General features: G+C 37.4%; 2 protein-coding genes across 2 annotated transcripts; both read left to right on the forward strand.

Annotated features, from left to right (window-relative positions):
• The first annotated feature begins 2,218 nt into the window (after nt 1-2,218).
• Nucleotides 2,219-6,870, forward strand: LOC141770871 (extracellular calcium-sensing receptor-like). The gene is made up of 9 exons (XM_074640717.1): nt 2,219-2,463; nt 2,748-3,042; nt 3,171-3,257; nt 3,534-3,803; nt 3,970-4,176; nt 4,789-5,064; nt 5,429-5,653; nt 5,758-5,881; nt 5,960-6,870. The coding sequence occupies exons 1-9, from the start codon at nt 2,219-2,221 to the stop codon at nt 6,868-6,870; spliced, it is 2,640 nt and encodes an 879-aa protein (XP_074496818.1).
• Nucleotides 6,871-9,147: 2,277 nt separating this feature from the next.
• On the forward strand, nt 9,148-13,543 carry LOC141770803 (extracellular calcium-sensing receptor-like). The gene is made up of 9 exons (XM_074640648.1): nt 9,148-9,323; nt 9,612-9,906; nt 10,034-10,120; nt 10,264-10,533; nt 10,700-10,906; nt 11,437-11,712; nt 12,110-12,334; nt 12,431-12,554; nt 12,633-13,543. The coding sequence occupies exons 1-9, from the start codon at nt 9,214-9,216 to the stop codon at nt 13,541-13,543; spliced, it is 2,505 nt and encodes an 834-aa protein (XP_074496749.1). The 5' UTR covers nt 9,148-9,213.
• The last annotated feature ends 3,612 nt before the right edge of the window (nt 13,544-17,155 follow it).

The raw sequence follows: 17,155 nt of genomic DNA on the forward strand, positions 1-17,155 counted from the left end.
AACATTCAAACAGAATTATGACTTTTTCTCTATACAATACAAACATAAAGGAATAAAAATATGTTGATAGAAATAGCAATGTTATTAGTAATTGAGAAAGAAGGCTGATGACAAATAACTTGGATCATGTAGCGTTATTGCATAGAGCAGATTAATCATCTATCAATAATTAATTTCAAAATATGTATTAATAATTAATAACCCAAAATTATTAATCCTAAACTCATGAATTTTTGGTAATATGTGAAGGAAAGTAGTGACACTCAGTTTCAAAAATCACAAAGAATTAGTCTTAAAATCAGAATTTACCCAGGTGCCACCCAATTTTATGAAAACCAAGAACCAAGTTCTGTATAAAATTAAATGTTTATTTGACTATCTACATAACTAAACTACTAACAGAGGATATTGCATAAATTATCAAACAAAAAGAAAAAGGAATACATTAAAAAAAGGATAGTTGAAGATATATAGTGAATACAATCATGAACATTTATGGTTAGAAACAAATTAAAGTGACCAGGTCAATTCAGTCACTAATATCTCTGATTGAATTTGTTGTTTGATGTTTGCCTATCAATTAAATTAAATTTTGGTATTCACAGCTGCATGTGTCTTTGGGTGCCTGTGAGCCATTATCTCAAAGGAATGTAGATAGTCTTAAACCCAGTGAGTAGGCCATACATTATCCTTTGTTTCTTCACTTGTTCCTCCAATTTGTTGCCTCACAGAAAGAGGTTCGCAGCCTCAAATCCGGTTTGGGGCCCTTCTCTGTGAAGTTTGCATGTTCTCCCCATGTTGGCGTGGGTTTTCTCAGGGATCTCCGGCTTCCTCCCAGTGTCCAAAGATATGCAGGTTAGGTTCATTGGTGACTCTAAATGGCCTGTAGGTGTGAATGTCAGTAAGAGTGGTTGTCTGTTTCTACGTGTCAGTCCTGTGATAGTCTGGCGACCTGTCCAGGGTCTAATGAGTACTTCTCTAATAATTCGTAATGGAGTGTTACATAGCAGATAATGATGAGTTACTAGATAACAGACAGGGATAACCTATATTAATGAATCATTAAGTAAAAATGAGTTTGTGAATATTTTTGACTTGATCATACTGACCACTTTCATGACTTATTCCTGATTAACTCTGAATCAGCTGCTGAGCAGCACAAAAATAGTAACGACTCATTAATTACTGAGAACTTAAACATAACTTACTGTTTTTGTGTCCCTCCAAGTAAAGTGAGACATAATACTGAATAGTTAATGAAGAGTCCCTCATTACTTAATCATTATCTTTACAATTGACTACTTTAAAAATTCAGAGACAGTATAATTCTTAACAGATGTTTTGTTCATCATATTCAGACAATATATACATTAAAATTCACATCCCTGAATATTATCAAGTTGAATATAATTCAAAGAAATTATAAAAAACGTTTTTATTGAGAGTTACTGATTAACTAATAGTTCACTAGCATTTAGATCCCCATTCATGTTTTAATTACGTAATCATTAACTAATCTTCTGGAAGCCATGACTATGCAATGGTCAACATTATACAGAAAATAATTGTAATTTATTGTGATTTTGTATTTACTTTAATAATTATTTTCTGCAATTAAGCCTGCATGGATTTGCTGCATGTTTTTCTTAAATGCCTCCTAAATATGATGCTTTTTTGGGTTTGAGTCAGAAGAATAAAATTGAAAATTGGACATACTAATGGGGAAATCTGTCCTGCTCACGTTTCTGCAGAACTGATCGTATCTAATGCCAAGTTACTATGGGTGCCAGCCAGATACCATAACACTCCATCAAACAGACACAGAGCAAGGGAAGATATAATCTTTCACTGAGTGTTTTGGTATGCTGCTACCATCTAGTGGACATACTTGGGTCTAATTTGAGCATCTGGTGAATTTAATTCGGTATGCATATCACACAAAAAATCACACGCAAATTTCAGTAGAGATCAATCATAGCGGTCATCTACAACTCCAATTTGGGTTGGAAAGGTTGCTAAAATTGCTTTGGTGAGACGTTATTAAAAATGCACGAATAATTTTGCCTCAATACAAAATCAATCTCAAATGAAATGCATATTAGGCCCTGCCCTTACTTTTGCGTATGCGCTGATGGGTGGTGTGCAGGATTAAACAATGCTACAAGTCAATAAAAGGGGTTGACACTGAGTCAAAAAAGGAGTAGACAGGAGGAAAGCCATGTGGGCATTTTTAGACATCAACCTCCTCTTGCTCATGTACTCTGTGTTGTTATATTCCTACTTTTCTTCTGCTGTGCCCTCCCCTCTCCATTCCACCTCATGCAGGTTACAGGGACAGTTTAATCTAAATGGGATACACAAGGCTGGAGATGCGGTTCTGGGTGGGCTGTTTCATATCAACTTTTTTTCTTCCTTTCATGACTTGTCTTTTACCTCAGAGCCACAACAGCCTACCTGCAACAGGTCAGTCTGTCAGGGAAACAACAAAATGTAAAAACTGGAAGAAGCCAATCTCATTAGTAAAATGTATTTTATATGCTAAGATATCACTCAGTCAGAATTACATTATGAATTCATGCCATTTTAGACAGATCACTTGTCTCCTCTAATTTTTTTTTATTCAAGTATTATAATAATTATTTCTATTCAACTGGCTTGTTTGCAAAATCTGTAATTGTGCAAAATGTTCATTTCAGTACAGTTACTGTATCATGTTGAATTTTCCAACAATGGTATTTTTTTGTTAGTTTTGATATTCTAGGATTCAGACAGGCCCAGACCATGGCCTTTGCTATTGATGAGATCAACAGAAACTCCAACCTGCTACCTAATGTGACTCTGGGATACAGTCTTTATGATAACTGCGGTGCGCTTTTTGTTGGATTCAGTGGTGCATTATCACTGGCAAGTGGTCTAGAGGAGCAGTTTATATTGGACAAGACCTGTGTAGGAACCCCTCCAGTCCTAGGGATTTTGGGTGATTCTACCTCTACACGTTCTATTGCCATCTCCACTGTCTTAGGTTTGTACAGATTACCAATGGTAAGTTTTCCACCATGATTCTTTTATAGCATTTTAATTTTAAATGCAATGTGAATTGTAAATATTGGACTAAACAGCCGATGAAGAATTTGAATGTTTTTAGGATGTGCAGTCTGTGTCTTTCACAGGTGAGTTATTTTGCCACATGTTCGTGCCTGAGTGACCGGAAAAAGTTTCCATCCTTCTTTAGGACGATCCCAAGTGATGCTTTCCAGGTGACCATTAATCGGCAAAATAAGAATGCATAAACAAAAAGCATATGCACTGAAACATTCCTTAGAAATAACCTCCTTGTACTGCAATGAAAAATATGTTGTTTTTTTGTAATACTTGTCACATTGTTTGTGCCATTGATAGAGCCCTTTGGTCTCAGCTAACAAAGCTGAAAAGCACCGATTAAACATGGTCAATTGTGGAACCTGTTTAGCAGGTTCCCCACTGAGAGATTATTCTGGCCTGTGCATTAATCCCTCCACTCTGTATTTACTTAGGTACGTGCTATGATTCAGATACTCAGGCGCTTTGGCTGGACTTGGGCAGGTCTGCTGGTTAGTAATGATGATTACGGACTCCACGCTGCCCGATCCTTTCAATCTGATCTGGCTCAGTCTGGTGGAGGGTGTCTGGCCTACTTAGAAGTTTTGCCTTGGGGCAAGGACCCAGCTGAACTAAGGAGAATTGTGGATTTGATGAAGAAATCTACAGCTCGTGTGGTCATTGTCTTTGCACAACCGAGGCACATGATTAACCTCATGGAAGAGGTCGGGCTTGAAATACAGCTTAATTATAATATATATTTACAAAATTCTACAATTTAATATTTTGATTGTCTAAAATAAGAGAGTTTTAAACGTGTATGAAACAGACAAGATATCAATTGTGTCATGACAGTATGAATTTATATATTTTATATAATGCAATGCACAGGTGGTGAGGCAGAATGTGACAGGCCTGCAGTGGATGGCCAGTGAATCCTGGACGACAGGTACTGTGCTCCAAACCCCCCACCTCATGCCGTACCTGAGTGGCACACTGGGCATTGCCATACGTCGAGGAGAAATACCAGGACTCAGGGACTTCCTGATAAGAATACGTCCTGACATACAACACAACAACCGCTATGGAAATAACATGGTGAGTTTAAGTGGAGACATCCCAGGAGTATAGGTTAAAACTGACATTGTATATTTAAATCTGAACATTGGATAAAGCTAAGTTTAAAAAATGTTTTTCATTTTGTTGACATATTAGAGTCAAAGGTTTTTACAAAACTCAATATGAGAAAACGGCCTTTAAAATTATATATTGTAAAATTCAATACATTTTGAAGACACTCCTGGTGAATTGGGTTAAAAATCTAAGATATCACCATGAAACTTCCCCAGTTGATTACTAACACTAAGACAATTATTTTTAGTATTACAAGTTTCTGAAATATTATGTTTAAATATGCAAATGAGGCATTATCTAATGGTAACTTTTGGGGATTTTAGGAGAAATCTACAGACAGATATAGACAAAGTGTAGTAAAATAAACACCTAAATTGAATGTTTTCTTTCCACTAGTCTGAAAGAAGACATGTTATGGAAGCAAAATAGCCCAAAATTTCAAAATTGACCAGTTCATGAAAAACAATGTTTTAGACTGTAGTGTCTCACCTTAACCTTGCAATATGATCTGGTATTTTTAAGAATAATACAGTATATTGTGATAATTTATAACACACAGTTTTTAATACATTTCAGGTAAATCAGTTTTGGGAATACACATTTCAGTGTAGATTTGCACCACCTCCAGCAGGTTGGGTGGAGGCTGGGAGAGAACTATGCACTGGACAGGAAGATCTAGAGAGTGTGGAGACTGAGTTGTTGGACATTTCAAACCTAAGGCCAGAGTATAACGTGTACAAGGCTGTGTATGCTCTGGCGTATGCTCTTGATGACATGCTGCACTGTGTGCCGGGGAGAGGGCCTTTCAGCGGACACAGCTGTGCCAGTTTGCAAAGACTGGAGCTATGGCAGGTGGGATGTCAGTTTACAGTGCACATATTTATGTGACTAAATCCTATGCTATCTTCTGGAGTAACATTTAAGGTATATGATTAAATACAAAACTATGAGATTACTAATCTTAAAGTGAATAGCAGATAGCTGAAAGGATTTCCCCTACTGCTGGGTGACAGCAGTGGATAATAGTGTCAGGTCAGAGACAAAAATGTCTTGTCTCTGCGTATACAGTAATATCTTCAATTTAAAGAAAATGCTTTGTTGGAAATGTTAATGTCTTCATATGTTCATAGGTGCAGTATACAGTTTGATTATTGAATACCAAATACCGGTGTGTTCACCATGGTCATATAGGCTTATTTCTTTTATCTGTTTTTAGCTTGTGTACTACTTGGAAAAAGTCAACTTCACCACACCATTTGGTGATCAGTTGTCATTTGATGAGAATGGTGATGCCTTACCAATATATGATATCATGAACTGGTTTGGGCTCCCCGATGGAGGAACAAAAGTTGAGAATGTGGGCGAGGTTAAAGAGTCAGACAAAGGTGAAGAACTCACACTTGATGAAGACAAAATCTTCTGGAACTTTGACTCAAAACAGGTTATTTCTGCTTTTTCAGACACCTGTTCTGTGTGCCATGAATGACTCATTATAGCAGTGTAGAAGGAGCGTAGAATAACAGATATTTATTTTTCTTCTGACAGCCACCCCGGTCAGTGTGCAGTGAGAGCTGTCCTCCAGGTACCCGCATAGCCAGAAAGAAGGGGCAACCTGAGTGCTGTTTTGACTGCATCCCTTGCTCTGAGGGAAATATCAGCAATGAGACTGGTTGGTATTCAGTTTTAAACGTTGCAGTTTGGAGATATAATTTAACCATATATCACAACAACTCCTCTGTTTTCTTAGACTCCATGGATTGCACCGGTTGTCCGGAGGACTTCTGGTCCAGCCCCCAGCGTGACCACTGTGTTCCTAAGAAAACAGAGTTCCTCTCCTATCAAGAGCCTCTAGGTATCTGCCTGACAGCCATCACATTCTTGGGCACATTCATCTCTGCTGTTGTCCTGGGCATCTTCATCTATCATCGCAGCACCCCTATAGTACGCGCCAACAATTCAGAACTGAGTTTCCAGCTATTGATATCACTTAAATTATGTTTCCTCTGCTCACTGTTGTTCATTGGCCGTCCCAGGATGTGGACATGCCAAATGAGACATGCAGCATTTGGGATCAGCTTTGTACTTTGTGTCTCATGCATCCTGGTGAAAACCATGGTGGTTCTGGCTGTGTTCAAGGCCTCCAAACCAGGAGGAGGAGCCAGTCTCAAGTGGTTTGGTGCTGTGCAGCAGAGAGGGACCGTTGTGGTTCTTACTTCTATTCAGGCAGCAATTTGCACTGCTTGGCTTGTCTCTGCTTCACCAGCTCCTCATAAAAATACTCAATACCACAATGACAAGATAGTTTATGAGTGTGTAGTCGGATCCACAGTTGGTTTTGCAGTGTTACTAGGTTACATTGGCTTACTGGCTATCCTCAGCTTCCTACTAGCATTCATGGCGAGGAATCTTCCAGACAACTTCAATGAAGCCAAGTTCATCACTTTCAGCATGCTGATCTTCTGTGCTGTGTGGGTGGCCTTTGTCCCCGCTTATATTAGCTCACCAGGCAAATATGCAGATGCAGTGGAGGTATTTGCCATCCTGGCCTCTAGTTTTGGTCTCTTGGTGGCACTGTTTGGACCCAAATGTTACATAATCCTGCTGAGACCAGAGAGGAACACAAAGAAAGCAATCATGGGTCGGGGCATTGAGTCATAAAACATGCAAACAGAATTATTACTTTTTCTCTATACAATACAAACATAAAGGAAGAAAAATATGTTGGTAGAAATAGCAATGTTATTAGTAATTGAGAAAGTAGGCTGATGACAAATAAATTTGATCGTGTAGCGTTATTGCATAGATCAGATTATTCATCTATCAATAATTAATATAAAAATATTTATAAATAATTTATAACCCAAAATTATTAATCCTAAACCCATGATTTTTTGGTAAGATGTGAAGGAAAGTAGTGACACTCAGCTTCAAAAATCACAAAGAATTAGTCTTAAAATCAGAATTTACCCAGGTGCCACCCAATTTTATAAAAACCAAGAACCAAGTTCTGTATAAAATTAAATGTTTATTTGACTAACTACATAACTAAACTACTAACAGAAGATATTGCATAAATGATCAAACAAAAAGAAAAAGGAATACATAAAAAAAGGATAATTGAATATTATTGTGAATACAATCATGAACATTAATGGTTAGAAACAAATTAAAGTGACCAGGTCAATTCAGTCACTAATATCTCTGATTGAATTTGTTGTTTGATGTTTACCTATCAATCAAATTTAGTTTTGGTACTCACAGCTGCATGTGTCTTTGGGTGACTGTGAGCCAACATCTCAAAGGAATGTATATAGTCTTAAAACCCAGGGAGTAGGCCATACATTATCCTTTGTTTCTTCACTTGTTCCTCCAATTTGTTGCCTCACAGAAAGAGGTTCGCAGCCTCAAATACGGGGCCCTTCTCTGTGAAGTTTGCATGTCCTCCCCATGTTGGCGTGGGTTTTCTCCGGGATCTCCGGCTTCCTCCCACAGTCCAAAGATATGCAGGTTAGGTTCATTGTTGACTCTAAATGGCCTGTAGGTGAGAATGTCAGTAAGAGTGGTTGTCTGTTTCTACGTGTCAGTCCTGTGATAGTCTGGCGACCTGTCCAGGGTCTAATGAGTACTTCTCTAATAATTCGTAATGGAGTGTTATATAGCAGATAATAATGAGTTACTAGATAACAGACAGGGAGAACCTATATTAATGAATCATTAAGTAAAAATGTATTTGTGAATATTTTTGACTTGATCATACTGACCACTTTCATGACTTGTTCCTGATTAACTCTGAATCAGCTGCTGAGCAGCACAAAAACGACTCATTAATTATTGAAAACTTAAACATAATTTACTGTTTTTGTGTCCCTCCAAGTAAAGTGAGACATAATCCTGAATAGTTAATGAAGAGTCCCTCATTACTTAATCATTATCTTTACAATTGACTACTTTAAAAATTCAGAGACAGTAGAATTCTTAACAGATGTTTTGTTCATCATATTCAGACAACATTTACATTAACATTCACATCCCTGAATATTATCAAGTTGAATATAATTCAAAGAAATTATCAAAACATTTGTATTGAGAGTTACTGATTAACTAATAGTTCACTAGCATTTAGATCCTCATTCATTTTTTTCATTACGTAATCATTAACTAATCTTCTGGAAGCCATGACTATGCAATGGCCAACATTATACAGAAAAGAATTGTAACTTTTGTGTTTTTGTATTTACTTTTATAATTCTTTTCTACAATTAAGCCTGCATGGATTTGATGTATGTTTTTCTTAAATGCCTCCTAAATATGATGCTTTTTGGGGTTTGAGTCAGACAAATAAAATTACAAATTAGACATACTAATGTGGAAATCTGTCCTGCCCACGTTTCTGCAGAACTGATCATATCTAATACCTGCCAAGTTACTATGGGTGCCAGCCAGATACAATAACCCTCAATCAAACAGACACAGAGCCAGGGAAGATGTAATATTTCACTGAGTGTCTTGGTATGTTGCTACCATCTAGTGGACATACTTGGGTCTAATTTGAGTTTTGGTGAGTTTAATGTGGTATGCTTATCAAACAACAGATCACACGCAAGTTTCAGTAGAGATCAATCATAGCGGTCATCCACAACTTCAATTTGGGTTGGAAAGGTTGCTAAAATTGCCTTGGTGAGACGTTATTAAAAATGCACAATTAATTTTGCCTCAATACAAAATAAATCTTAAATGAAGTGCATATTAGGCCCTGCCCTTACTTTTGTGTAAGCGCTGATGGGTGGTGCGCAAGATTAAACAATGCTGCAAGTCAATAAAAGGCGTTGACACTGTGTCAGAAAAGGAGTAAACAGGAGGAAAGCCATGTGGGCATTTTTAGATATCAACCTGCTCTTGCTCATGTACTCTGTGTTGTTGCATTCCTACTTTTCTTCTGCTGTGCCCTCCCCTCTCCATTCCACCTCCTGCCGGTTACAGGGACAATTTCATCTAAATGGGATGCACAAGGCTGGAGATGTGGTTCTGGGAGGGCTGTTTAAGATCCACTTCTTTTCTGTCTTTCCTGACATGTCTTTTACCTCAGAGCCACAACAGCCAACATGCCACAGGTCAGTATTTCAGGGAAACAAACGAAATGCAGAAGCTAGAAGAAGCCAATCCCATTAGTAAAATGTATTTTATATGATAAGATATTACCCGGTCAGAATTACATTGTGTATTCATGCCATTTTAGACATATCACTTGTCTCCTCTATTTTTTTGTTAATCAAGTATTGTAATAATTGTTGCATTCAACTGGCTTAATTGTTTGAAAAATCTGTAATTGTGCAAAACATTCATGTCAGCACAGGTACTGTATCATGTTGTATTTTCCAACAATGGTATTTGTGTGTTAGTTTTGATATTCTAGGATTCAGACAGGCCCAGACCATGGCCTTTGCTATTGATGAGATCAACAGAAACTCCAACCTGCTACCTAATGTAACTCTGGGATACAGTCTTAATGACAACTGCGTCAACCTAGGAATTGGATTCCGTGCAGCATTGTCATTAGCCAGTGGTCGAGAGGAGCAGTTTATATTGGACAAGACCTGTGTAGGAACCCCTCCAGTCCTTGGGATTGTGGGTGATACTTTCTCTAGTGGTTCTATTGCCATCTCCGCTGTCTTAGGTTTGTACAGATTACCTATGGTAAGTTTTCCACCATAATTCTTTTATATTTTTGAATTTGAAATACAATGTCAATTGTAAACATTGGACTAATCAGCCAATGAAGAATTTGAATGTTTTTAGTATGTGCAGTCTGTGTCTTTCACAGGTGAGTTATTTTGCAACATGTTCGTGCCTGAGTGACCGGCAAAAGTTTCCATCCTTCTTTAGGACGATCCCAAGTGATGCTTTCCAGGTGACCATCAATCAGCAAAATAAAAATCCATAAAAAAAAGCATGTGCACTGAAACATTCCTTTGAAATAACCTGTTTAGCAGTTTCCCGACTGAAAGAATATCCTTTCCTGTGCATTAATCCCTCCACTCTGTATTTACTTAGGTGCGTGCTATGATTCAGATTCTCAGGCGCTTTGGCTGGACTTGGACAGGTCTGCTGGTCAGTGATGATGATTATGGACTCCACGCTGCCCGATCCTTTCAATCTGATCTGGATCAGTCTGGTGGAGGGTGTCTGGCCTATTTAGAAGTTTTGCCCTGGGGCAAAGACGCAGCTGAACTAAGGAGAATTGTGAATTTGATGAGGAAATCTACAGCTCGTGTGGTCATTGTCTTTGCTCATCAGAGTCACGTTATTAACCTCATGGAAGAGGTTGGGCTTGAAATACAGCTTAATTATAATATATATTTATATAATTCTACAATTTAATATTTTGATTGTCTAAAATAATAGGGTTTTACATGTGTATGAATGAGACAAGACATCAATCGTGTCATGACAGTATGAATTTATATATTTTATATAATGAAATGCACAGGTGGTGAGGCAGAATGTGACAGGCCTGCAGTGGATGGCCAGTGAATCCTGGACTGCAGCTCCTGTGCTCCAGACCCCCCACCTCATGCCGTACCTGGGTGGCACACTGGGCATTGCCATCCGTCGAGGAGAAATACCAGGACTCAGGGACTTCCTGTTAAGAATACGTCCTGACATACAGCACAACATCCGCTATGGAAATAATGTGGTGAGTTTAAGTGGAGGCACCCCAGGTGTATAGGTTAAAACATTTAACTAATATATATTGCCATAAAACTTCCCCAGCTGATTACTTATATTAGGAAAAAAAAAAATGTATTACAAGTTTTTTGGATAACATTGGATAAAGCTAAGTTCAAAATTGTTCTTTCATTTTGTTTAAATATTAAAGTGAAAGATCTTTACAAAACTCATTTTTAAGAAAACGGCGTACAAAGATATGTATTGTAAAATTCAATACATTTTTAAGACATTCCTGGTGAATTGGGATAAACATCTAAGATATCACCATGAAACTTCCCCAGTTGATTACTTACACTAAGACAATTATTTTTTCTACTACAAGTTTTCTGAAATGTTATGTTTAAATATGCAAATGAGGCATTAACTAATGATTACTTTTTGGCAATTTAAAAGAAATCTACAGACACATATAGACAAAGTGTATTAATCTGGTATTTGTAAGACTAATACAGTATGTTGTCATCATGTATAACACAAAGTTTTTAATACATTCAGGTAAATCAGTTTTGGGAATACACATTTCAGTGTAGATTTGCACCACCTCCAGCAGGTTGGGTGGAGGCTGGGGGAGAACTATGCACTGGACAGGAAGATCTAGAGAGTGTGGAGACTGAGTTCTTGGACATTTCAAACCTCAGGCCAGAGTATAACGTGTACAAGGCTGTGTATGCGCTGGCGTATGCTCTTGATGACATGCTGCGCTGTGTGCCAGGGAGAGGGCCTTTCAGCGAACACAGCTGTGCCAGTTTGCAAAGACTGGAGCTATGGCAGGTGGGATATCAGTTTACACTCCACCTGTTCATAAGACTAAATCCTATGCTATCTTCTGGAGTAATATTTCAAATATAGGATTAAATACAGTTCTATGAGATTACTAATCTTAAAGTGCATAGCAGATAGCTGAAACAATTCCCCCTACCACAAGGTGACAGCACTGGATAATATTATCAGGACAGAGTGTATTGTCACTGGGTATACAGTAATATCAGTGACTTCACTTTAATGGAAATGCTTTGTTGGAATTGTTAATATCTTCATATGTTCATAGGTTCAGTAGGCAGGTTGATTAATGAATATTAGATACCACTGTGTTCACCGTGGTCATAAAGAATTGATTTTTCATCTGTCCTTTTTGATTTTCCTCTATCCGTTATTCTGATATTCTTAGCTTGTGTATTACTTGGAAAAGGTCAACTTCACCACACCATTTGGTGATCGAGTGTCATTTGATGACAATGGTGATGCCTTACCAATATATGATGTCATGAACTGGCTGTTGCTCCCTGATGGACGAACTAAAGTTGAGAGTGTGGGCGAGGTCAAAGAGTCAGCCAAAGGTGAAGAACTCACACTTGATGAAGACAAAATCTTCTGGAACTTTGAATCCAAAGAGGTTGCCTTTAATTTTTCAGACACAAATTTTGTGTACCATGCATGACTTGTTATAGTTATTTGACTCAATAACAGATGTGTATTTTTCTCCCAAAAGCCACTCCGGTCAGTGTGCAGTGAGAGCTGTCCTCCAGGTACCCGCATGGCCAGAAAGAAGGGACAACCTGACTGCTGTTTTGACTGCATCCCTTGTTCCGAGGGAAAGATCAGCAATAAGACTGGTTGGTATTCAGTTTTAAATATTTCAGTTTGAAGATATAATTTAAGCATTAATCTTAACACTATCAATGTTTTCTTAGACTCCATGGAGTGCACCAGTTGTCCAGAAGACTTCTGGTCCAGCCCCCAGCGTGACCACTGTGTTCCTAAGAAAATAGAGTTCCTCTCCTATCAGGAGCCTCTGGGTATCTTCCTGACAACCACCACATTGTTGGGCACATTAATCTGTGCTGTTATCTTGGGCATCTACACATATCATCACAGCACCCCTATAGTACGCGCCAACAATTCAGAACTGAGTTTCCAGCTATTGATGTCACTTAAATTATGTTTCCTCTGCTCACTGTTGTTTATCGGCCGTCCCAGGATGTGGACATGCCAGCTGAGACATGCAGCATTTGGGATCAGCTTTGTACTTTGTGTCTCATGCATCCTGGTGAAAACCATGGTGGTTCTGGCTGTGTTCAAGGCCTCCAAACCAGGAGGTGGAGACAGTCTCAAGTGGTTTGGTGCTGTGCAGCAGAGAGGGACAGTTATGGTTCTTACTTCTATTCAGGCAGCAATCTGCACTGCTTGGCTTGTCTCTGCTTCACCAGCTCCTCATAAAAATACTCAATACCACAATGACAAGATAGTTTATGAGTGTGTAGTCGGATCCACAGTTGGTTTTGCAGTGTTACTGGGTTACATTGGCTTACTGGCTATCCTTAGCTTCCTGCTAGCATTCATGGCAAGGAATCTTCCAGATAGTTTCAATGAGGCCAAGCTCATCACTTTCAGCATGCTGATCTTCTGTGCTGTGTGGGTGGCCTTTGTCCCCGCTTATATTAGCTCACCAGGCAAATATGCAGATGCAGTGGAGGTATTCGCCATCCTGGCCTCCAGTTTTGGTCTCTTGGTGGCACTGTTTGGACCCAAATGTTACATAATCCTGCTGAGACCAGAGAGGAACACAAAGAAAGCAATCATGGGTCGGGGCATTGAGTCATAAAACATTCAGACAAAATTAATATTTTTATCTATACAATAAAAAACATAAAGGCAGAAAAATGTGTTGGTAGTAATAGCAATGTTATTAGTAATTGAGAAAGTAGGATCATTTAGCGTTATTGCATAGAGCAGATTAATCATCAATCAATAATTTATATCAGAATATGTATGTATCGTAAAATGTGAAAGAGAGTGGTGACACTCAGCTTCAAATATCACAAACAATTAGTTTTAATATCAGAATTTACCCAGGTGCCACCCCATTCTATAAAAATAAGGACAAATTTAAAATTTTATATAAATCAATTGAGTCTCATAATCTCAGGGTTGCTACGGCGTTCTTGGGCATGGTGAACAGCGATTCAAATTGTTTATTTACACAAACAAATCAAATAACAAAGTTCTTTATCAAATTAAATGTTGATTTGACTAACTACATGACTAAACTACTAATAGGGGATAATTGAATGAATCATAAAACAAAAGGAAAAAGGAATAAATTGAATAAAGGATAATTGAAGGATTACAGTGAATACAATGTTGACCATTTATGGATAGAAACAAATTAAATGTTACCAGGTCTATTGAGTGACTGATATCTTTATTTTTGGAATTTGTTATTTGATGTTTGCCTATCAATTCAAATTAGTTTTGGAATTAATGCATCATTCAGCAGCAGATGATTTAAGAACCATCGAGGAAGATTGTGAAGCAGTTTCATTTTATAAATTTAAGTTTGGTCTAATTTACGTTTAGAATGTATTGATGGATTTCCTAATTCTTCTTGCATCTAATATTAACTATCAATTTCTTAAAATTACCTTATTTAATAAATGACTATAAATGTGTTTATTAGTCAAATCATCAAACACTGTCACCTCTGAAAATGTATTTATATATCACCTTTGATGAGTAGATTGGTGGATTGTGCTGTATGGAGTGGCTTGAGGGGTCTCTCAGATCAAAATGTACTTTATTTAAAGTCGTTCTTTCAGGCAAGCAGCCCGTGTCCCCGGTTGTGTTATTTCTTTTGTTTCACATAATTAATTATTCCAAATAATCAATTGAATTAAAAGGAATTAACCAATTACACAAGGAAATGTAAGCAGAGTTAATTATCATGAACTTAATTCTATATGTTCTAAGCATATTTAACAAAATTAGTCAATTTATATATGGTTCACAATCAACATTAAAAGTTGTAATACATTTCAACTAGATTAAAATATATATATCAGATATAAGATTAACTGAAGCATTAGTGTGCACCTTAATTTCTGTTTAAGATCTCTGGGGACGTATAATATACACACGTAAAAATATTTATGTAGCAGGATCTCATCAGGGGATTAATATAAAGGAAATGTTTTATCTACAGCTTATGATTAACTACTTATCAGCATGACTATTTGAGTTATCTAAACTAAAAATGACTGAACTAGATACATTTACCTAAACAAACTTAGTCACAAATGCGGATTTCCAAAAGAAGGCAAGGAGAGGACAGACGTGTGAGACAGACTTGTGTCTCTGCTGGTTCCTACTACTTTCAATTTTAGTCTTGTCCCAAAAATACATATGTTAAACAAAACTTCCTGTTATTAGACATATGTTAGCAAAGCACAACACATCAATTAAAGTACATGTTCATTTGCATTAAATGTAATTTCCATTTTGGTCTCATTCACAGCTGCATGTGTCTTTGGGCGACTGTGAGCCAACATCTCAAAGGAATGTAGATAGTCTTAAAACCCAGGGAGTAGGCCATAAATTCTCCTTTGTTTCTTCACTTGTTGCTCCAATGTGTTGCCTCACAGCAAGAGAGTCGCAGGTTCAAACCCAGCTTGGGGCCATTGTCTGTGGAGTTTGCATGTTCTCCCCATTTTAGCGTGGGTTTTCTCCGGGGATCTCCGGCTTCCTCCCTAAGTCCAAAGATATGCAGGTTAGGTTAATTGTTGACTCTAAATGGTCTATAGGTGTGAATGTGAGTATGAATGGCTGTCTGTTTCTACGTGTCAGCCCTGTTATAGTCTGGCGACCTGTCCAGGGTCTAATGAGTACTTCACTAATAATTTGTAATGGAGTATTATATAGTAGATAATGATGAGTTACTAGAGAACTGACAGGGAGAACCTATATTAATGAATCATTAAATAATGATCAGTTTGTGAATATTTTTGTCTATATCATTCTGACTATTTTATTGGTTTATAAAAATACAATTGAAATTGACTTGACTTCACCACTTTCATGACTTGTTCCTGATTAACTCTGAATCAAAAGTCATTACAAATCTAGTAACGACTCATTAATTACTGATTACTTAAACATTACTTATTGTTTTTGTGTGCCCCCCAGTAAAGTGAGACACAATACTGAATAGTTAATGAGGAGTCCCTCATTAATTCATCATCATTACAATTGATTCCTTTGAAGAATAGGAGACAGCAGAATTCTTAACAGATGTTTTATTCATCATATTCAGACAACATAAACATTACAATTCACATCCCTGAATATTATCAAGTTGAATATCATTAAAACAAAAACATCCATAAAATTGTATTGAGAGTTACTCATTAATTAGTAGTTCACTGGCATTTAGATCCTCATTCATGTTTTAAGTACGTAATCATTAACTAATCTTCTGGAAGCTATGACTATGCAATGGCCTAACATTATACAGAAAAGAATTGTAACTTTTTTTGTTTTTGTATTTACTGTTATAATTATTTTCTGCCATTAAGCCTGCATGGATTTGATGCATTTTTTACTTAAATGCCTCCTAAATAAGATGCTTTTATGTGTTTGAGCCAGACAAAGCCAGTGTTTTAATTGATGCAATATTCTACTTCATTTTAGGGGGAATAGAGTTAAGTAATCTCAAAAGTATGTGCATGCACTCAAAATACATGTGTTGATGTAAATAAGTAACAGGTTTCTGCCTGTAATCGTAGAAATACAGTTACCAAATCTATAAAACTGCAAATTGGACATACTAATGGGGAAATCTGTCCTGCATGTTTCTGCAGAACTAATCATATCTAATACCTGCCAAGTTAATATTGGTTGCCAGCCACATACAAAAACTCTCCATCAAACAAACACAGAGCAAGGGAAGATGTAATATTTCACTGAGGGTCTTGGTATGCTGCTACCATCTAGTGGACATACTCGGGGCTAATTTGAGCATTTGGTGAGTTTAATTCGGTATGCTTATCACACCACAAATCACACGCAAATTTCAGTAGATATCAATCATAGCGGTCATCCACAACTTCAATTTGGGTTGGAAAGGTTGCTAAAATTGCCTTGGTGAGATGTAATTAAAAGTGCACAAATTAATTCCACCTCGATACAAAACCAGTCTCCAATGAAATACATATTGGGTCCTGCCCTTACTTTTGCGTATGCGCTGATGGGTGGTGTGCAAGCTTAAACAATGCTACAAGTTGATAAAAGGGGTTGACACAGAGTCAGAAAAGGAGTAAACAGGAGGAAAGCCATGGGGGCATTTTTAGATATCAACCTCCTCTTGCTCATGTACTCTGTGTTGTTGTATTCCTACTTTTCTTCTGCTGTGCCCTCCCCTCTCCATTCCACCTCCTGCCGG

The sequence above is a fragment of the Sebastes fasciatus genome, chromosome 7 (genome assembly GCF_043250625.1).
Source record: "Sebastes fasciatus isolate fSebFas1 chromosome 7, fSebFas1.pri, whole genome shotgun sequence".
NCBI lineage: Eukaryota > Metazoa > Chordata > Actinopteri > Perciformes > Sebastidae > Sebastes > Sebastes fasciatus.